This window comes from Carassius gibelio, chromosome A1 (genome assembly GCF_023724105.1).
Source record: "Carassius gibelio isolate Cgi1373 ecotype wild population from Czech Republic chromosome A1, carGib1.2-hapl.c, whole genome shotgun sequence".
Taxonomy (NCBI): domain Eukaryota; kingdom Metazoa; phylum Chordata; class Actinopteri; order Cypriniformes; family Cyprinidae; genus Carassius; species Carassius gibelio.
The window spans coordinates 30117413-30136270 of record NC_068371.1 but is presented as its reverse complement, the minus strand read 5'-3'; the positions used below and the strand labels follow the sequence as shown (position 1 = coordinate 30136270).

At 34.2% G+C, this 18858-nt stretch overlaps 2 protein-coding genes across 4 annotated transcripts in view; one reads left to right on the top strand and one right to left on the bottom strand.

Moving 5' to 3' along the window:
- Positions 1–18858, top strand: part of LOC128018075 (tubulin beta-4B chain-like) — a 238394-nt gene that overhangs the window by 107147 nt on the left and 112389 nt on the right. The gene's annotated exons all lie outside the window — the stretch shown is intronic.
- Positions 1–18858, bottom strand: part of LOC128017931 (complement C3) — a 181462-nt gene that overhangs the window by 100482 nt on the left and 62122 nt on the right. For all 3 annotated transcript variants that reach the window (XM_052603409.1, XM_052603410.1, XM_052603411.1), the window contains exons 16-20: positions 15036–15107; positions 10980–11177; positions 10072–10180; positions 9580–9668; positions 9315–9454 (exon numbers count right to left, since the gene is read on the bottom strand). In XM_052603409.1, coding sequence (XP_052459369.1) covers positions 9315–9454; positions 9580–9668; positions 10072–10180; positions 10980–11177; positions 15036–15107 — 608 coding nt within the window. The remainder of the gene's footprint in view (positions 1–9314; positions 9455–9579; positions 9669–10071; positions 10181–10979; positions 11178–15035; positions 15108–18858) is intronic.

The window sequence follows — 18858 nt, the reverse complement described above, 5'->3', positions numbered from 1 at the left end:
AGTGAAACAATAATAAACTGGGGCCGTCAGCGATGTTTGCACGTAAAGGGGTTAATGAGTAGAATCACTGAAGAAAAAAGAAACAAGACAAACACAAGAAAGACAACTGACTTCAGCCACAGCTTTAGATGAAATCAACTGAAGATTTAAACAATCAACAAACAGCTTTATCAACTTCACTCATTACTAACCGGACTGACTTTATTTCTATCAGATCAGAGATCAGAGATCAAAAGATCTTATTGAGAATTACAGAGGTGTAGATGATAATCTTAGTTTCGTTTAGCATCACCATTGTGGAGATCAGTGTTTGCTTTAGTTGGGCTCCTGACCCTTGACTTTTGTACTTCAACTTTTGTTTCATTGCTATATTTGTATCTTTATGATACATCTATTACAGCAATATTAATCTTGATGATCAAGTGATTATGACTGTTTCTGTCGGGCATGATCTACTAGACTGACTTGTTGTTATAATAGTCAAATAATAATTTGGTGTTGAAATATGTGAGTGAATAACACTTTTCTTTAGTTTGTTTCTTCAAATTTATAAGATTGAACGGTAATGTGATTATCTGGATATGGATTTTTGAGCTTTAAATATTTTGGGCAGCAGTCCTCACAACACTGAAAGAGAGACATCAACAATCAGCATATTAATCTCAACAATGGTGACAATCAAAAGGTTTATGATGCAATGCATGCTGGGTACCAGCACAGGATAAAACTCATCCATGACTCCCAGCATGCATTGCAGCATGAATAAATTATGCCACTGAATTGTTCACTTATTTTCTTGAATTCTTATGTGCTTATCATTTTGCATTTGTTTTAAGTTTTAGGAGCATGTGTTGTGATGTTCAGAACTGATCTGTTCATTTATTTTGTGGATTGTCACCATTGCTGTGATTCATACGCTGATTCTTGATGTTTCTGTCTAAATTTTAACAAAGGTTTTTGTTATGAGTGAAATTTTCCTAGCAGTCTTTTATAACTTATGGCTCAGCAGTGTTCCTTCTTATGCTGTAGTATCAATATTCAATAAGAGAAGAGACACGGGATTAGATCAGAAATAATAGTATTTGTTCTTGTCAATCTATAAACAACAACATCAGATTTTTTTTTCTTCTGTGTACTTTTGTTTTGCTATAACAGGTTCCAAAGGCGCATTGTTATAGCATGTAAAAAAAAAAAAAAAACCTTATTTGTTGAAAAGTCACGTTCAAGAGCCCAACTAAAGTAAACACTGATCTCCATCATGGTAGTGAAAAAAACACCTAAACCTATTTAACTCTCCATAAGTTCTTCTGTAGACATCTGACAGAAATAAAGTCAGTCTGGTAAGTAATGTGAATCTGGTGAAGCTGTTTTAGTAGTTGTTTAATCAGATCTTGAGAGATTTGATGTATTCTTTTATTCAGTTGATTTCATCTAAGGCTGTGGTTGAAGTAATTTGTAGTTCTTGTGTTTCTCTTTGCTTCAGTGATTCTGCAGGTGTTTATCACTAATGCTCAATCATCAATTAATCACCAAATTATCTCATTAACTTCACTGATTCGGTGTTACTCTAACACTCTGTAGTGTGCACACATTATAAGTGTTCATTTAAAACTGAGGATTTTCTTGTGGGGTTTAAAGGGTTAAAGATTTAAGATGAAGAAAAAACAGCATGAAACATAATTTAACAGTAATAAACTGTAATTAATTTACAGGAAACAAACTGTAGAAAAACAGTTATTTACTGGCACCCCTGCTGCCAGTAAATGACTGTTTTTCTACTGTTTCTTGCCGTAAATAAATGTTTGCCAGCAAAAAAAGTGTTTTTCTACAGTTTGTTGCCGTTAAGTCAAGGAAAAACAGTAATATACTGTAAAATGTAAACGTCAGATTTACCAAATGAAAGAAAAAAGTTAATTTAACTAAAATATTTGTGAACATCCATAGAAAAAAAAATAGGCAAAGTCATACACTGATAATGAGAGTAAATACTGAACTTGACTGTATTAATGTGTGTTTGCACAAGAGAGATCGTTTAGTTTAATGTAGTTTGGTTGTTCACCATTGTGCAGGAGAGTAGAGCCTGTGCTTCAGTCAATGATGAGCCACAAATTCTGATCTTCTGCTGCTTTATATAAACACAGTAAATGTGGAGTCGCTGATACAGTGATGATCTCTGTGTTAAGTACTTCAGCACATACATGTGTGCTATAGCTGACAATGAGCTGCAGTGATTTGAGTAAAAGTCATGTATTTAGTTACTTTATTACTGCACATTAAGTGTTTGCATCGTTATATTAAGAAATATTCCTTCTCAGTGGACTCAAATGAAATAAGTTCATAGTACTAACATCGTAGGAATGCTAGTTTTAAAAACTCGAACTGTTTGAAGCAGTGGGAGTGGAGTTAATTTCCATGGTAGAATTTACGGTAGGGGTGCCAGTAAAGTACTGTTAATTTACACCTCTTAACCATTAATTTACCGCTCTTATTTTTTAACAGTATTTTACCATAAATTCTACCATGGAAATTAACTCCACTCCCACTGCTTCAAACAGTTCGAGTTTTTAAAACTAGCATTCCTACGATGTTAGTACTATGAACTTATTTCATTTGAGTCCACTGAGAAGGAATATTTCTTACACTTAATGTGCAGTAATAAAGTAACTAAATACATGACTTTTACTCAAATCACTGCAGCTCATTGTCAGCTGTATTACACATGTATGTGCTGAAGTACACTGTAAAAAATTTTGCCGTTAAATAACAGTAATTTTCTGGCAGCAGGGGTGCCAGTAAAGTACTGTTAATTTACAGCTCTTAACCATTAATTTACCACTCTTATTTTTTAACAGTATTTTACCGTAAATTCTACCATGGAAATTAACTCCACTCCCACTGCTTCAAACAGTTCGAGTTTTTAAACTAGCATTCCTACGATGTTAGTACTATGAACATATTTCATTTGAGTCCACTGAGAAGGAATATTTCTTACACTTAATGTGCAGTAATAAAGTAACTAAATACATGACTTTTACTCAAATCACTGCAGCTCATTGTCAGCTGTATTACACATGTATGTGCTGAAGTACTTAACACAGAGATCACCACTGTATCAGCGACTCCACATTTACTGCCTTTATATAAAGCAGCAGAAAAATTAGAATTTGTGGCTCATCATTGACTGAAGCACAGGCTCTACTCTCCAGCACAATGGTGAACAACAAAACTACATTAAACTAAACGATCTCTCTTGTGCAAACACACATTAATACAGTCAAGTTCAGTATTTACTCTCATTATCAGTGTATGACTTTGCCTAATTTTTTTTCTATGGATGTTCACAAATATTTTAGTTAAATTAACTTATTTTTCATTTGGTAAATCTGACGTTTACATTTTACAGTATATTACTGTTTTTCCTTGACTTGACGGCAAAAAACTGTAGAAAAACACTTTTTTTTGCTGGCAACCATTAATTTACGGCAAGAAACAGTAGAAAAACAGTTATTTACTGGCAGCAGGGGTGCCAGTAAATAACTGTTTTTCTACAGTTTGTTTCCTGTAAATTAATTACAGTTTATTACTGTTAAATTATGTTTCATTCTGTTTTTTCTTCATCTTAAATCTTTAACCCTTTAAACCCCACAAGAAAATCCTCAGTTTTAAATGAACACTTATAATGTGTGCACACTACAGAGTGTTAGAGTAACACTGAATCAGTGAAGTTAATGAGATAATTCGGTGATTAATTGATGATTGAGCATTAGTGATAAACACCTGCAGAATCACTGAAGGAAAGAGAAACACAAGAACTACAAATGACTTCAGCCACAGCCTTAGATGAAATCAACTGAATAAAAGAATACATCAAATCTCTCAAGATCCGATTAAACAACTACTAAAACAGCTTCACCAGATTCACATTACTAACCAGACTGACTTTATTTCTGTCAGATGTCTACAGAAGAACTTATGGAGAGTTAAATAGGTTTAGGTGTTTTTTTCACTACCATGATGGAGATCAGTGTTTACTTTAGTTGGACTCTTGAACGTGACTTTTCAACAACTAAGTTTTTTTTTTTTTCATGCTGTAACAATGCGCCTTTGGAACCTGTTATAGCAAAACAAAAGTACACAGAAGAAAAAAAAATCTGATATTGTTGTTTATAGATTGACAAGAACAAATACTATTATTTCTGATCTAATCCCGTATCTCTTCTCTTATTGAATATTGATACTACAGCATGAGAAGGAACACTGCTGAGCCATAAGTTATGAAAGACTGTTAAGAAAATGTCACTCATAATAAATAAAAAAAAAAAACCTTTGCTGAAATTTAGACAGAAATATCAAGAATCAGCGTATGAATCACAACAATGGTGACAATCCATAAAATAAATGAACAGATCATTTCTAAACATCACAACACATGCTACTAAAACTTAAAACAAATGCAAAATTATAAGCACATAAGAATTCAAGAAAATAAGTGAACAATTCAGGGGCATAATTTATTCATGCCGCAATGCATGCTGGGAATCATGGATGAGTTTTATCCTGTGCTGGTACCCAGCATGCATTGCATCATGAACCTTTTGATTGTCACCATTGTTGAGATTCATATGCTGATTGTTGATTTCTCTCTTTGAGTGTTGTGGGGACTGCTGCCCGAAATACTTTTTAACTAAAACTAGTCGTTAAATCCATAAATACTGGTTATCACACTACTTTTCAATCTTACTAAATTGAAGTGTCATTGACTCAAATATTTCAACACCAAATTAATATTTGATTATTATAGCAACACTTTAAGTCAGTCTAGAAGATCATGCCTGTTAGAAACAACCATAATCACTTGACTATCAAAATTAATACTGCTGTAACAGATGCATCATAAAGATACAAATACAGCAATAAAACAAAATGTAAAGTGTAAAAGTCAATGGTCAGGAGCCCAACTAAAGCAAACACTGATCTCCACAATGGTGACGCTAAACAAAACAGTAACATTATCATCTAAATCTCTTTAATTCTCAATAAGATCTTTTGATCTCTGTTCTCTGATCTGACAGAAATAAAGTCAGTCTGGTTAGTAATGTGTGAAGTTGGTGAAGCTGTTTGTTGATCGTTTAAATCTTCAGTTGATTTCATCTAAGGCTGTGGCTGAAGTCAGTTGTATTTCATGTGTTTGTCTTGTTATGTTTTTTTTTTCTTCAGTGATTCTACTCATTAACAGCAGCTGTTGATCAGTGTCTGAATTCACTCATTCTTGTTCATTCTCTCTGTTAGGTGGACTATATTAGTAAACTCATGTAGGGAATAGTGAATGAGGGTGTAGGGTGTGATTTGAAACAAAGCCGCTGAGTGTCGAATTTGAACGTTGTTATTTTACGATATATAGCAGCAGGCTACTTCTCGAAAACGATGAATATTACCCAGAATGCACTGTTTAAATGAAAAACAGTATTTTACTGTCGAAATTTGGCCATTTTTTTACAGCAATTTTTAACAGTGTACTTAACACAGAGGTCACCACTGTATCAGCGACTCCACATTTACTGCCTTTATATAAAGCAGCAGAAAATCAGAATTTGTGGCTCATCATTGACTGAAGCACCGGCTCTACCCTACAGCACAATGGTGAACAACAAAACTACATTAAACTAAACGATCTCTCTTTTGCAAACACACATTAATACAGTCAAGTTCAGTATTTACTCTCATTATCAGTGTATGACTTTGCCTAATGTTTTTTCTATGGATGTTCACAAATATTTTAGTTAAATTAACTTATTTTTCATTTGGTAAATCTGACGTTTACATTTTACAGTATATTACTGTTTTTCCTTGACTTGACGGCAAAAAACTGTAGAAAAACACTTTTTTTTTGCTGGCAACCATTAATTTACGGCAAGAAACAGTAGAAAAACAGTTATTTACTGGCAGCAGGGGTGCCAGTAAATAACTGTTTTTCTACAGTTTGTTTCCTGTAAATTAATTACAGTTTATTACTGTTAAATTATGTTTCATTCTGCTTTTTCTTCATCTTAAATCTTTAACCCTTTAAACCCCACAAGAAAATCCTCAGTTTTAAATGAACACTTATAATGTGTGCACACTACAGAGTGTTAGAGTAACACTGAATCAGTGAAGTTAATGAGATAATTCGGTGATTAATTGATGATTGAGCATGAGTGATAAACACCTGCAGAATCACTGAAGGAAAGAGAAACACAAGAACTACAAATGACTTCAGCCACAGCCTTAGATGAAATCAACTGAATAAAAGAATACATCAAATCTCTCAAGATCTGATTAAACAACTACTAAAACAGCTTCACCAGATTCACATTACTAACCAGACTGACTTTATTTCTGTCAGATGTCTACAGAAGAACTTATGGAGAGTTAAATAGGTTTAGGTGTTTTTTCACTACCATGATGGAGATCAGTGTTTACTTTAGTTGGGCACTTGAACGTGACTTTTCAACAACTAAGGTTTTTTTTTTTTTTTTTTCATGCTGTAACAATGTGCCTTTGGAACCTGTTATAGCAAAACAAAAGTACACAGAAGAAAAAAAATCTGATATTGTTGTTTATAGATTGACAAGAACAAATACTATTATTTCTGATCTAATCCCGTATCTCTTCTCTTATTGAATATTGATACTACAGCATGAGAAGGAACACTGCTGAGCCATAAGTTATGAAAGAATGTTAAGAAAATGTCACTCATAATAAAAAAAAACCTTTGCAGAAATTTAGACAGAAATATCAAGAATCAGTGTATGAATCACAACAATGGTGACAATCCACAAAATAAATGAACAGATCAGTTCTGAACATCACAACACATGCTACTAAAACTTAAAACAAATGCAAAATGATAAGCACATACGAATTCAAGAAAATAAGTGAACAATTCAGGGGCGTAATTTATTCATGCCGCAATGCATGCTGGGAATCATGGATGAGTTTTATCCTGTGCTGTTACCCAGCATGCATTGCATCATGAACCTTTTGATTGTCACCATTGTTGAGATTCATATGCTGATTGTTGATTTCTCTCTTTGAGTGTTGTGGGGACTGCTGCCTGAAATACTTTTTAACTAAAACTAGTCGTTAAATCCATAAATACTGGTTATCACACTACTTTTCAATCTTACTAAATTGAAGTGTCATTCACTCAAAAATTTCAACACCAAATTAATATATGATTATTATAGCAACACTTTAAGTCAGTCTAGTAGATCATGCCTGTTAGAAACAACCATAATCACTTGACTATCAAAATTAATACTGCTGTAACAGATGCATCATAAAGATACAAATACAGCAATAAAACAAAATGTAAAGTGTAAAAGTCAATGGTCAGGAGCCCAACTAAAGCAAACACTGATCTCCACAATGGTGACGCTAAACGAAACAGTAACATTATCATCTAAATCTCTTTAATTCTCAATAAGATCTTTTGATCTCTGTTCTCTGATCTGACAGAAATAAAGTCAGTCTGGTTAGTAATGTGTGAAGTTGGTGAAGCTGTTTGTTGATCGTTTAAATCTTCAGTTGATTTCATCTAAGGCTGTGGCTGAAGTCAGTTGTATTTCATGTGTTTGTCTTGTTATGTTTTTTTTTTCTTCAGTGATTCTACTCATTAACAGCAGCTGTTGATCATTGTCTGAATTCTCTCATTAGTGTTCATTCTCTCTGTCAGGTGGACTATATTAGTAAACTCATGTAGGGAATAGTGAATGAGGGTGTAGGGTGTGATTTGAAACACTGCCGCTGAGTGTCGAATTTGAACGTTGTTATTTTACGATATATAGCAGCAGGCTACTTCTCGAAAACGATGAATATTACACAGAATGCACTGTTTAAATGAAAAACAGTATTTTACTGTCGAAATTTGGCCGTTTTTTACAGCGATTTTTAACAGTGCAGTAATAAACTGTAATTAATTTACAGGAAACAAACTGTAGAAAAACAGTTATTTATTAAATAACTGTTTTTCTACAGTTTGTTGCCGTTAATTAATGGTTGCCAGCAAAAAAAAAAAAGTGTTTTTCTACAGTTTGTTGCCGTTAAGTTAAGGAAAAACAGTAACATACTGTAAAATGAAAACGTCAGCTTTACCAACAAAAAAAAAAGTTAATTTAACTAAAATATTTGTGAACATCCATAGAAAAAAAAAATATGCAAAGTCATACACTGATAATGAGAGTAAATACTGAACTCGACTGTATTAATGTGTGTTTGCACAAGAGAGATCTGTTAATGTAGTTTTGTTGTTCACTATTGTGATTGTGCTGGAGAGTAGAGCATGTGCTTCAGTCAATAATGAGCCACAAATTCTGATCTTCTGCTGCTTTATATAAAGGCAGTAAATGTGGAGTCACTGATACAGTGGTGATTTCTGTGTTAAGTACTTCAGCAAATACATGTATGCTAGAGATGACAATGAGCTGCAGTGATTTGAGTAAAAGTCATGCATTTAGTTTCTTTACTAATACACTTTAAGTGTTTTCATTTTCATATTAAGAAATATTCCTTCTCAGTGTACTCAAATGAAAGAAGTTCATAGTACTAACATCATAGGAATGCTAGCTTTTAAACTCGAACTGTTTGAAGCAGTGGGAGTGGAGTTCATTTCCATGGTATAATTTACGGTAAAATATTGTAAAAAAATAAAAAAATAAAAAAATAAGAGTGGTAAATTAATGGTTGAAAGCTGTAAATTAACAGTACTTTACTGGCACCCCTGCTGCCAGTAAATTACTGTTATTTAACGGCACAATTTTTTACAGTGTAGTGGTTTTGAAATGCACACTGAGTTCACAGAAATTGGTGATCTTCTTTTTAATATGTGGCTCAAGTATTGCTAGCAAAGCATCAAACTGAGTCACTGACATTCTTAAGTAAACTTGAATCACCTGGGATAATCTCACTGCTCCTGAGGGGGAACGCTCCGTACTCTCTATATCTCTGTATTGGATGGACCCAATATTTCCTTTCATTTACTTTTTTTAAGAAGTGAGAGGACAATAAAATTATCCTCACTGCTTGACGACTCCATTTAGCGCTGGTTTGCAATTTTTTCATAATAGATTTAATTAATACGCTTCGGACTCTGTGTAAGGTTTCTGTGCATGACAGATTTTAAGGATTTCGAAAGCGAAAAAATGCATATGAACATTTCGGATTCAGTGTGCAGAGACCTTAACTTGCACAACACTGTTCATAAATGATTTGAGTAATGGTTACCCCAATGAACATGGTTTTAATTTATAAAAATTATTTTATCACATCAGATATACCTTCTGTTTAACTGGGGTGTAGTTGTGAATAATGGCCCTGATTTCCAGTTGTTCGCCGCGCACAGCTGAGTAAGGCATCTTTAGGTCAATGAAAAGCGGCTTAAAAACAACCATCTCCTTAGGTTCTGCCACACAGATGCCTTTGAGGAGGAACACAGACACACAGAAGGATTTAAAGCAGCAGCTCCTGGATGATGATGATGATGATGATAATTATGATGATGTTTTTCAGAGCATGTATTGTGTGTTTGCAGCTTCTCCTTACCAAGTGTTGGTGACAGACTGACAGCCAAGATCTGCCAGGTAGTGATAGAGTATTTGAGACAGATCACTTTTGGGACGGATGTTGTTCCACTGGAATATGAGGAAGAGACAAGTAAAGATGATAACTTCTGATGTACTCCTCTAAGGTATGTTTACTATCAGAAGGAGTTAAGTCAAGTTTTATAGTGTCAAAGAAGCTTTACAGTAAACAACAAACAGAAGAAATTGTCACTGTCATAAATTTCTTTACCCAGGAATCATTAATTCAGTGACAATAATAACGCACCTCTACAGGAAATAGTGCAGTGGCTTCATTCAGTTTAATAATTCAGTAACGGAATTTGATAGTATCAAATAGAACTAAATCAAAGATGTTTCGAAAATGAATTAAAGTCTTAAAGGTGAGTAAACATGAGGGTGACTAAATTAAATTTCATTTTAGGGTGAACTATCCCTTTAACTCACAGCTTTTGTCTAAAAGTTTCCTACTTACCTTTTACCAGGAAAGGGTAGATCAACCTCTTCCCAAAGCCAGCTCTCAGGGAATTGTGTACGGGATACAATCTCTTCAGAGTCTGTGTAATAGGCATCTTCATCATCACCTGTTTTGACAGATAAAATAATAAATTAATTAGACACTTTAGAGCAAATGAACATGCAATAAAGTCAAACCAAATACAAAAACAGTACAAATAGCTTAAAATAAGAATCAGTTAATATAGAGATAATGCTTTTTGTCATTCTTCCCAACAACTGTCCATTTTTACTGTTACACAGAATTAAGTCAAGTTAACACCAATATGACTGCTCTGTGAGGAAGGTGGAGCTTACAGACAGAAATACCCTGCTTAGTCATACACAGTGAAACCTGTTAAATTAACACTCCCAGTGTTTATATAATCCACACTTAAGAGTGTTGGAAAAGTAACACTGAAGCAGTCTTAAAGTTAATAGAGATAATTTGTTTGGTAATTTATAATAATGCTCAATCATCACTCAAATTACTAAACTAATTACCTCTATTAACTTTAACACCGAGTGTGGATTATATAAACACTGGGGGTTTTACTGTGTAGTTTATATAACAGCAGTGGCATTGGGTCTTCGCCATGTGAATGGAAACAGATTAGAATGCCTTTTCAAAGAGAGAGAGAATAAAAACTATAGTACAATTATTTTTTTGAAAACAGATAATGTACACAAATACATTTCATTATTGTTCTCATCACTACCGACTTTTACTATTATCACATCATATTACTATGTATCCAATAATGCACATAAAAAAACAATTGCACAGGCCGCTACCCTAATGGTAAGTTCAATGGTCATAGATTTGTCATGCTTTTCTTGTGACATAATGAAAAATGTATGACCAATTGAATCATATAATGTAATTACTGCGAGCCAGAATCATCTCCTCCTCTTCGGACTTTGTGTTCTTGCGATCTTTCATCTGGTTGCAGCAGTCCAGGAAGGCCTTGACACACTCTTCCCCATCGACGATGTACGTGGATCTTCGTTCACAGGTGTAGCCGAGTTTATTATCCCTCATCCCATCAACACAACACTGCTTCAGTTCACCAGTGTATTTACCAGCTGAGAAGACAATGTTAGTTTAGAACAATGATTGGAATAGGAGAACATGATGAGAACTTAATGGGGAAGGAGGTATGCTATTTCATGCATTCTGAGTTGTTGGTTCGGGTGGAAGAAATACCGGTTAATAACGTTTTTTACAAATAATATTCTTTGCCTATGATTTGACTAATAATAATAATAATAATAATAATAATATAATAATAAAGTACAGCATTTACTTTACTCAAAAAGATAGAAGAAAAATAGAGATCTAACGTTAGCCAATAACCTGCTGCGCTTAGTCACAGCTAGTGTTGGGAAGATGAAGCCTCATGAAGATTTAAGCTTTTCAGCCAAGTGGTTCACAAAAGGGTTAATTTCTGGAAACTTAATTTGCTCACAATACCACATGGTGGCCAACGAGTGTAAAACAAGCAGATATATTACAGACAGAGATGTCAAGTCCAGGGGTCAGAAAGTAAAATTCCTGCCATATATGTGTTCCACTCATGAACTCAGACGCTGATTTCATTAGATGAGGAACCAAGTCATTCCTTCCAAGTCGCAAATGAGTCTCAAGTTAAATCCCAAGTCATCAAATAGTTAAAGGAGTTTAAAGTAATGACTTGGTTCCTCTGATGAAATCAGCTGCTGAGTTCATGGGTGGAACAAAAATATGGCAGGACTTTTACTTTCTGACCCCTGGACTTTACACCTCTGTGTGTAATATATCTGCTTGTTTTACACTCGTTGGACACCAGGTGGTATTGTGAGCATTAATAAGCCTGTTAACAAGCAGAATCACTGAAGGAAAGAAAAGAACAGAAAAAGAGAAACACAAGAACTACTACTGACTTATGTTTGACATCTACAAAAGTTTTTATTGAGAATTAACAGAGGTTTAACTATAATGTGTGTCACCATAACAGTGATTAGTGTTCCCATTAGTTGCACACTTAACTCTTATACTGTCTTATGCCTTTTTTGGTTGCTGTGACAGTGTGTTTGTTAAACACATTTGTGACATCAAAGAAAGCTAAAGTCAATTGAGGTCATGTGATGGTGGTCATCTGTTGATGGTTTTCTAATCATCATGAAACAGGCAGATTTGCAATTTTTTAACAATTGTTTCATTAATATATTCACACACACAGACATCAACAGTCAGCACATGAATCTCAACAATGGTGACATTCAAATGTACCTTGCTGCAATGCATGCTAGGTACTAGCATAGTACAAAACTCCCGGCATGCATTGCAACATGAATAAATTATGCCGCTGAATTGTCCTATTATTTATTTTAATTCTTAATATTTTCTTATATTTTTTGCTGTTGATTTTGTTGTGACTTAGTAGCTTTTCAGTGAAGTTCTGAATTGATCAGTTTATCTAAATATTTTTGATTGTCACCATTATTGAGATTCATGTGCTGATGTGTTTATATCTGTGTGTGGCAGCATAGTTTAAGTTATTTTCTAAGCTCATGATTGTTAAAATACTTTAACTGATTGTTATAATACTGCTGGAGCTCATGGGTAGAAACACAGAGTTTGTAATATGAATGCATCATTGGAACAACATAATTGTTAGATTAAAAAAACATAATTGAACCAGTGTACTTCATGATGATTATAAAACCATCAACAGATAACAGCCGTCACTTGATATCATGTCACTCTAGCTTTCTTTGAAGCTGCAAATGTGGTTAACAAACACACTGTAACAGCCGCCAAAAAAGATGAAATATATAATAAGAGTTAAGAGCCCAACTAATGAAAACAATAATCACTGTTATGGTGAAACACATTAGAGTTAAACCTCTGTTAATTCTCAATAAAAAACTTTTGTAGATGTGTAACAGTAATAAAGTAAGTCTGGTTAGTAATAAGTGAAGCTGGTAAAGCTGTTTGTGGGGTTGTTTAATCCTCCTCTGCTGAGATCTTGAGTGATTTAATGTCTTATTTTATCTTCAATCGATTTCATCTAAGGTTGTGGCTGAAGTCAGTTGTAGTTCTTGTGTTTCTGCTCATCTATTTTTTTGTTCTCTTCTTTCCTTCAGTGATTCTGCTTGTTAAAAGGCTTATTAAGGCTGAAAATACTTCATATTTAATATACACAGATTTTGTGGCTCATATAAGGTCCAGTTCTGGTTAATTTCTTTACTCTTGGCCAGAGGTGGAGAGTCCAGGGGCCAGAAAGTAAAAGTCCTGCCATATGTTTATTCCACCCATGAACCCAGCAGCTGATTTCACCAGAGGAGGAATCAAGTCATTCCTTTCAAGTCACCAACAAGTCTCAAGTTAAATCCCAAGTCCTCAAAGAGTTAAAGTCAATGAGATAATTAAGTGACTAATTAAATGATAATTCTGCATTAGTGATGAACACCTGCTGTTAACAATCAACATCACTGAAGAAAAGAGAAACACAAGAACTACAATTGACTTTAAGCACAGCCTTGGATGAAATCAACTGAAAAAAAAAAAAAAAAAAACCGTTGTCACCATAATTGTGGTTAGTCCACCATCATGGAGATCAGTGTCTGCTTTAGTTGGGCTCTTGACCCTTTTAATAATTCAAAGTAATTTGCTTTTAAACACTTGCGGTTGTGCTACGTAGTAAACATTAACACATTGCTGAATTAAAAGCTTGAAGTAGAAAATTTAATTGCCCTTTTTTCATCTAAAACATTTTAATTAACTTCATGAATGTGTCTCTCTTTGGTTTGTTAAATTATGTTCAGCAATTACTGAACTACAAAAAAAGTCCTATTAAACAAATATTATTGTAATGCTTAAATATTGGGTGGGGGGGAAATTGTACAGGCTCGGGATTTTAGACATGAGCACTTATCATATGATCCTCAACAGTGGTTACAATAATTATTCATGCTACAGTGCATAATCAGAGTTTTTACTATGGTGTTACCCAGCATGCACTTCAGCTTGAAGCGTTTTGTTGATTGTCACCATTGTTGAGATTCATATGCTGGGTCATAATGTCTGTGCGTCTTATTAGGAAAAGACTTCAAAAATGTATATTTATTACATACATTAGGAAATGTATTCATTATAGTGATTAAACCAACGGTTCCACAAGGTAGGTTATTTAAAAACTGAACATTTGTTAATAATCAATACATAAAATTGTTTTGGAAATAAACAGGCTGATGCCTAATAATTACTTCATCTTGTAAAACCAGCTAGTAACGTTTTTCTGCACAGCACTGATCGCACTGTTTTATAACAGCACATGTACTTTTACAGAGAAATATCTAACATAAGAAACCAAAGGTCAAGAGCCCAAATGAAGCAAACACTGATCTCTATGATGGTGGCATAATTTTAACCAATAAAACATCAGCATCTGATCCTCTGTAACGCACAATAACAGCAGGTGTTCATCACCAATGCACAATCATCATTTAATTAGTCTCTTAATTATCTCATTGACTTTAACTCTTTGAGAACTTGGGATTTGAGTTGAGACTAGTTTGTGACTTGGAAGGAATGACTTGTTTCCTCCTCTGGTGAAATCCGCTGCTGAGTTCATGGGTGGAGCAAAAATGTGGCAGGACTTTTACTTTCTGACCCCTGGAGTATCCACCTCTGCTCTTGGCTGACATGTGGCATTGCTATAGCCTGCTTGTGGCTCAAATCTGGCAAACAGGAGCGGTCCGCCCAAGTGCCATCATTCCACGCTGCATGTGGGCCAGATCATCTTTCCACGGGTGTCAGATGTGGGCCGGATCTGGGCCGAAACAATGTTGCTATGTGGGGATTTGCAGCACAGTACACTAAAAATGTAAACATTGACCTAAAAAAAATAAAAGTTTATGATATTTAACACATAATCTGAGTAAAGTCCATTTTCTCACCCAGTGTATCAGTGATCTGCAGGAGTTTTTCGGCTCTCCGTTTTCTCTTTGCTTGAATGGGACACTCTGGTTCTAGAGGACATTATGTTGGAAAAAAAAGTTTACTGTACAAATATTGTTAAGGAGCACAAGAGCAGTTAGATTGAGTTAGTAAGCATAATAAAATTAATAAAAACTAGACAGGAAACCAAACAACAGGAAAGTCATAACAAGGCACAATACAAAACATTCAAGGTCTTACCAAAGACAATAAGAACAACAGGGAAAAAATCAGACATGAACAGATTGATAAACAAACAATAATAAATAATAATAAAGTTGTTGATCCATCTCAAGTGGTCTAAAAAAGAGTTATATTGTTGTTCACAGATATCTCAGCCCAGGATGCCTCAAGGTTTTTTTTTAGACAAAAACTAATCTAAAAATATATCTAGAGCATCCCACTGGGCAAAGTTACATCCAGTGGATGTCTTTTTATGTCTTTGCTGACGTTGAAAAGACGTCCACTGAGGAGCCAGAATGAATGTTTTTATGACGTCTTTTTTTGACGTCTTCTGTACATCCGATTTAGACGTTCAGAGAACCTCCTTACAAGGTTAAAAACTAGTTCAAAAGTGGTCAGTGGACATATTTTCAACATCATTTAAGGTTAATTTAGGCATAATTTATACTGTTTCTGGACCAAATCAACACTCTTAGGATGCATTAGATTTAGAGTCACGTTATTTCAATGTAATTTCCAGACACTGTGTTTGTCCTAAAATCAAGAAAATAAAATAATGTTTATGAAATAATAAAATAACTGACGATTGAGCATGTGGTAAAATCAACTGCAAATCTAGTCAGTCTAGTCCGGCTATGTCTATTTTGATGTTTCTGTTCCGCAGACAGTGAGGTTCGGGTTTGTTCTGATCAGAGCTTGTGAGCGAAGAGCGCAATTCTCCATGTATTACGCTCTGCTCCCTCATTCCGTGGGGTCTCGCTCAAGCCAGAATGGCCTGGTATGAAAATATGCAAGGAGACATTTAATTGTTTAGTAATAATCTGGTGTTTTCTGTGTCGCTGCAAAGATGAAGTTGACGATGCGGACTCGCCATGAGAAAAATGCACATTTCATATGGATTACATAATCAGAGAGTAGCCTATTTATTTTGGTTTTAATATTTTCGTTTAAACGTAGAGATTTCAAGCTTTCTGTAATATATAGCCTATATTTCTCAAATCTGTGAGGCACAAGCTGAGTTTTGGTGCCTTCCAGTTCCCATGCAAGTGATCCTGCCGGGCCTCATTAAAATTGTCTGCTATATATTTGCTTCTAATTTATAAAATACGGGCAATTGATTGATAAAACATTGATCAAAATTAAGATACAATTTATACAAAACAAAAATCTTTATCTTAACAATCAGATTTTCTAAAAAAAAAAAAAAAAAAAAAAAAAAAAAAAAAACATTTATTTGTATTATTATCATCATTATCATTATTATTATTAATGTTGAAAAGAGCTGAGAATATTTTTTTCAGGTTTATTAGGGGAAATAAATTTAAAGAACAGCATTATTACATTTGTTACAGTTACATTTATTTGCTACATTTATATTATTTACATCAAGCTTTTGAGTTGTAAAGTATATTGTTACTGAAACTTCATAATGTTTCACTTGATTATACATTTAGTCAGGAATTATATTTTGGAAAAAGTCTAATTAGCAGAGGTGGGACTTTCAAGTCACAAGCAAGTCTTCAAGTCATATCCAAGTCCTCAAAGGGTTAAAGTTAATGAGATAATTAAGTGACTAATTAAATGATGATTGTACATTAGTGATGAACTTCTGCTGTTAACAATCAACATCACTGAAGTAAAGAGAAACACAAGAACTACAACTGAATTTAGCCTTCAACTGAAAAAAACAAAACAAAAATACAAACCCTTGCCACCATAATTGTGGTCAGGGTTTGCTTTAGGTAGTCTCTTGACCCTTTTACTAATTCAAAACAATTGCAATAATGTTTTCGCAACAAACATGTATGCATTGCTGAGTCAAACCTTGCAGTAACAGATGATCTTATGCTTTTTCTGCTTATAACTCATGATGACTGATCATCATGAAATGGTGTTTATCTTTGGATAGTAGACTGACACTCAGCTAGTACTGAACTGAAGTTAAAAAAAAAAAATCACAATGCTTCAGTGTTGAAAGAAAAGAAGGAGACTGTCACTTCAGGTTTTTCGACAAAAACACTTATCACACGATCCTCAACAGTGGTGACAATTTTTCATACTGCAGTGCATGACGGGAGTTTTATGGTGGTTCATGATGTCTGTGTGTGTCTACAGAGTACAGTTTTTAAAATTTTGTATGTACTTAATAGATTTAAGATTCACGTACTGTCATTTTTTTTCCATAGTGTAGTTTTACTGGGTTGATTATGCAAAATTTAAATAGAACTAATGTTAATTTGATTGTAATCTGACCACCTATCACATACAGATTAATTTCTTCTCTCTGCTTTACAGCACCTCATGCAATGCTACATAAAGAGATCTAACACGACAGTCAAGGGTCAAGAGCCCAAATAAAGCAAACACTGATCTCCATTATGGTTGCATCACTTTAACCAATAAAACATTAACATCTGATCCTCTGTAATTCCCAATAGCAGCAAGTGTTCATCATTAATGCACAATTATCATTTAATTAGTCACTTAATTATCTCATTAACTTTAACACTTTGAGGACTTGGGATATGATTTGAAGACTTGCTTGTGACTTGAAAGTCGTCCCACCTCTGGTAAAAGCTGAGTGTCAGTCAACAATCCAAAGAAGACTATCTCATGATGTCCAAATTAACATGCGTTATAAGCAGAAAAAGCATAAAATGCGTGGTCACATTAAATATAATTAAGAGAGACGTGAAAAACAGACATTGCGTTGTTTTCATATGGATTACTTTATCACAGAATGTTTGTTTTCGGTGGTTTTTCTTGTTTAGTTTAAAAGCAGACATGTCAGGCTTTCTATAGATATCTCTCTCATGTATCTTTGTTGAATATTCACGGAGTTACAGTTCATTTTAATTACGTGTTTGTACATGACGATCAGCAAAGACAAAGGCTGCAGACAGCACACCTTGTTTGTTATTTTTATTTTATAAGTGCACAAAGTTCTGTTGTTATTATGTCTGTATTAAAAAAAAAGTAGACCCTTTACAGATTCGATTGATGTATTACTCTTATCTGTACAATCAAAACTGAAAGTGTAATTTAAGTTATTTTAAGTTATCAGGAGAAAATGACTCATAATGCGTATCCGCGTTAATCGACTCCAGATGGTTACTTACAAAGGTTTAATTGGCATCTTTATATCAAACGACCCGACCGACCACGACCAGAATATCATAAAAAATATTTTTGGATAACTCATAACCGCGGGCAACAGCAGGTGACCGCAGGCACCCGCTCATTTTGGATCAACCCGCGCATCACTGTTACACGTATGACACCTCACATTCAATATAGCAATAGCCATATTTCATGTCATATTTTGTGTTTTCTGTTGGCTGTTGAGAATCAGCAGTACCATATAAATTCCTTGGCACAGATATACATGCTAACTATTGAGTAGCATGGTAGGCTATATATTTAAAGATCACAGTAAAACGTGATATATAATTATATTATTGCGTACACAGCAAAATATCCAGTTAAATCAACTCTGCTCAGATTGCATACTGACTCAATCTACAGAGAGTTAAAATAACACTGAAGCAGTTTTGAAGTTAATGAGATAATTAAATGACTAATTAAATTATGATTTTGCAT